This window comes from Entelurus aequoreus, linkage group LG05, assembly GCF_033978785.1.
Source record: "Entelurus aequoreus isolate RoL-2023_Sb linkage group LG05, RoL_Eaeq_v1.1, whole genome shotgun sequence".
Taxonomy (NCBI): domain Eukaryota; kingdom Metazoa; phylum Chordata; class Actinopteri; order Syngnathiformes; family Syngnathidae; genus Entelurus; species Entelurus aequoreus.
The window spans coordinates 88,184,529-88,188,710 of record NC_084735.1 but is presented as its reverse complement, the minus strand read 5'-3'; the positions used below and the strand labels follow the sequence as shown (position 1 = coordinate 88,188,710).

Genomic DNA, 4,182 nt, shown 5'->3' with positions numbered 1-4,182 from the left:
CACACACACAGGTACACACACACACACACACACAAAGGTACACACACACAGGTACACACACACAGAGGAAGTTTGTAACGGGACATTTCCCCGCAGCTGTCTGCGTTCGAGTCGGAGGGGCGTGCGGAGACTTGGCCCCGCCTACTTCACACAGCTAACTCCTCCCAGATGGAGGTGTGGCTTGACGGCCTGTATCCGAGGGCGGAGCGATCGCGCTTCTTCCTGGAGCTGCAGGCAGTGGGCGGAGCCTATCCCCTGGACAGCGTGGCGGTGCGTCGCTCCATCGATGACGAGTTCACGCCCTCCATCTTCCAGGTGCACGCTCGCCCTTTGTCGCCCCGCCCCCGCCAGCTGTTGACCTCTGACCTTTAGGTGTCTCAGTGGACATCGGCAACAGAGGACAGCTCCCGGGGGCGGGGCTTCGTCCTGTGGAAGCCGGTGGCGTATCGCCGCTCCTCGCCCACGCTGGAGGACGCCACGCCGTGTCGCCACTCCCACCCGCGCCCCACCGACGGCCAAGAGGTGGCGGCGGCGTCCAGGCTGGTGAGAGCCTTCTTCTACCAGGAGGTCGCCTACGGACTCAACGTGACCTTTGGCCTGGCGGGAGGACCCTTCTACAACAGCAGCAGGTTCCTCACATGGTCAGTCACACACACACACACACACACACACACACACACACACACACACACACACACACACACCTGTGGTGACAATACACCTGAATGTGGTCTAAGTCTTCTTCTCTCTCCTCCTGCAGGACTCTGCTGGTGGGCGTCGGCCTCCCCCCCGCAGACACCTTCTCCCCTCTGCTGCTCGCCATCATGGCCGCAGGGCTGGGCGTCCCACTCCTCCTCCTGTTGATGGGCGGAGTTTATGTCTGCACGCGCGCTCCATCTGCTTCCTCTGTCAACAGCTACCAGCCAATCAACTGACCTCACCACGCCCCCTTTATCAGCCAATCAGCTGACCTCACCACGCCCCCTTTATCAGCCAATCAGCTGACCTCACCACGCCCCCTTTATCAGCCAATCAACTGACCTCACCACGCCCCCTTTATCAGCCAATCAACTGACCTCACCACGCCCCCTTTATCAGCCAATCAACTGACCTCACCACGCCCCCTTTATCAGCCAATCAACTGACCTCACCACGCCCCCTTTATCAGCCAATCAGCTGACCTCACCACGCCCCCTTTATCAGCCAATCAACTGACCTCACCACGCCCCCTTTATCAGCCAATCAGCTGACCTCACCACGCCCCCTTTATCAGCCAATCAACTGACCTCACCACGCCCCCTTTATCAGCCAATCAGCTGACCTCACCACGCCCCCTTTATCAGCCAATCAGGACAGAGATGGACTCAGGTGAAGAAATGTACAATCAATAGTTAGGGATCAATAACCTGTGGATCATTAGTTAATAGATCAATAACTAGTGGATCATTAGTTAATAGATCAATAACTAGTGGATCATTAGTTAATAGATCAGTAACTAGTGGACCATTAGTTAATAGATCAATAACTAGTGGATCATTAGTTAATAGATCAGTAACTAGTGGATCATTAGTTAATATATCAATAACTAGTGGATCATTAGTTGATAGATCAATAACTTGTGGATCATTAGTTAATAGATCAATAACTAGTGGATCATTAGTTAATAGATAAGTAACTAGTGGATCATTAGTTAATAGATCAATAACTAGTGGATCATTAGTTAATAGATCAGTAACTAGTGGATCATTAGTTAATAGATCAGTAACTAGTGGATCATTAGTTAATAGATCAATAACTAGTGGATCATTAGTTAATAGATAAATAACTAGTGGATCATTAGTTAATAGAACAATAACTAGTGGATCATTAGTTAATAGAACAATAACTAGTGGATCATTAGTTAATAGATCAATAACTAGTGGATCATTAGTTAATAGATCAGTAACTAGTGGATCATTAGTTAATAGATCAATAACTAGTGGATCATTAGTTAATAGATCAGTTACTAGTGGATCATTAGTTAATAGATCAATAACTAGTGGATCATTAGTTAATAGATCAGTTACTAGTGGATCATTAGTTAATAGATCAATAACTAGTGGATCATTAGTTAATAGATCAGTTACTAGTGGATCATTAGTTAATAGATCAATAACTAGTGGATCATTAGTTAATAGATCAGTAACTAGTGGATCATTATTTAATAGATCAATAACTAGTGGATCATTAGTTAATAGATCAATAACTAGTGGATCATTAGTTAATAGATCAGTAACTAGTGGATCATTTGTTAATGGATCGATTGCTAAGGATAATTAGTTAATAGATCATTAACTAGTGGGTCATTAGTTAATAGAACAATAACTAGTGGATAATTAGTTAATAGATCAATAACTAGTGGATCATTAGTTAATAGATCAGTAACTAGTGGATCATTAGTTAATAAAACAATAACTAGTGGGTCATTAGTTAATAGATCAATAACCTGTGGATCATTAGTTAATGGATCAATAAGTAGTGGATCATTTGTTAATGGATCGATTGCTAAGGATCATTAGTTAATAGATCAATAACTAGTGGATCATTAGTTAATAGATCAATAACTAGTGGATCATTAGTTAATAGATCAATAACTAGTGGATCATTAGTTAATAGATCAGTAACTAGTGGATCATTAGTTAATAGATCAGCAACTAGTGGATGTGAAGTGAAGTGAAGTGAATTACATTTATATAGCGCTTTTTCTCAAGTGACTCAAAGCGCTTTACATTGTGAAACCCAATATCTAAGTTACATTTAAACCAGTGTGGGTGGCACTGGGAGCAGGTGGGTAAAGTGTCTTGCCCAAGGACACAACGGCAGTGACTAGGATGGCGGAAGCGGGAATTGAACCTGCAACCCTCAAGTTGCTGGCACGGCCACTCTACCAACCGAGCTATACCGCCCCCAATCATCATTAGTTAATAATCATCCACTAGTTAATAGATCATTAACTAGTGGATCATTAGTTAATAGATCAATAACCTGTGGATCATTAGTTAATGGATCAATAACTAGTGGATCATTAGTTAATGGATCAATAACTAGTGGATCATTTGTTAATGGATCGATTGCTAAGGATAATTAGTTAATAGATCAATAACTAGTGGATCATTACTTAATAGATCAATAACTAGTGGATCATTAGTTAATAGAACAATAACTAGTGGATCATTAGTTAATAGATCAATAACTAGTGGATCATTAGTTAATAGATCAATAACTAGTGGATCATTAGTTAATAGAACAATAACTAGTGGATCATTAGTTAATAGATCAATAACAAGTGGATCATTAGTTTATAGATCAGTAACTACTGGATCATTAGTTAATAGATCAATAACCTGTGGATCATTAGTTAATGGATCAATAACTAGTGGATCATTTGTTAATGGATCGATTGCTAAGGATCATTAGTTAATATATCAATAACTAGTGGATCATTAGTTAATAGATCAATAACTAGTGGATCATTAGTTAATAGATCAGTAACTAGTGGATCATTAGTTAATAGATCAATAACCTGTGGATCATTAGTTAATGGCTCAATAACTAGTGGATCATTTGTTAATGGATCGATTGCTAAGGATAATTAGTTAATAGATAAGTAACTAGTGGATCATTAGTTATTATATCAGTAACTAGTGGATCATTAGTTAATAGATCAATAACTAGTGGATCATTAGTTAATAGATCAATAACTAGTGGATCATTAGTTGATAGATCAATAACTAGTGGATCATTAGTTAATAGATCAATAACTAGTGGATCATTAGTTAATAGATCAATAACTAGTGCAGTTCCTTCACCTTCTAAAGACATTTTATATTTATTAGATTTGAAGCTGGAAACATTTTGATTTTATTGCTATTTTTTCCTGAATAAAGTTTTCAAAGTGTCAATTTAACAAGCTGATGCTGCATTCAAAGACACTGGGACGTTGCAGTGCTGTCAACCGTTTTTATAACCTTTGATGAGCATCAACTTGAACAAGCTATTTTGCCTTTTGGTTGGGGACCCTTTGGGACTTTGGGACACTTTAGGGACTTCTGCTGGGCTTTTGGGAACTTCTGGATCTGCCATGGAGACCAGCTGCTGGGTCTCTGCCACAGAGACAGGACTGCAGAGTTTGGAGAGACTGGT

General features: G+C 41.0%; 1 protein-coding gene across 3 annotated transcripts in view; it reads left to right on the top strand.

Moving 5' to 3' along the window:
• The window catches only part of LOC133649915 (glycosylated lysosomal membrane protein-like), an 11,565-nt gene extending 9,948 nt beyond the window's left edge, over positions 1-1,617 (top strand). For all 3 annotated transcript variants that reach the window (XM_062046628.1, XM_062046630.1, XM_062046629.1), the window contains 3 exons: positions 97-315; positions 373-641; positions 761-1,617. In XM_062046628.1, the coding sequence (XP_061902612.1) occupies positions 97-315; positions 373-641; positions 761-935 (663 nt within the window). In that variant the 3' untranslated portion in view covers positions 936-1,617. The remainder of the gene's footprint in view (positions 1-96; positions 316-372; positions 642-760) is intronic.
• The last annotated feature ends 2,565 nt before the right edge of the window (positions 1,618-4,182 follow it).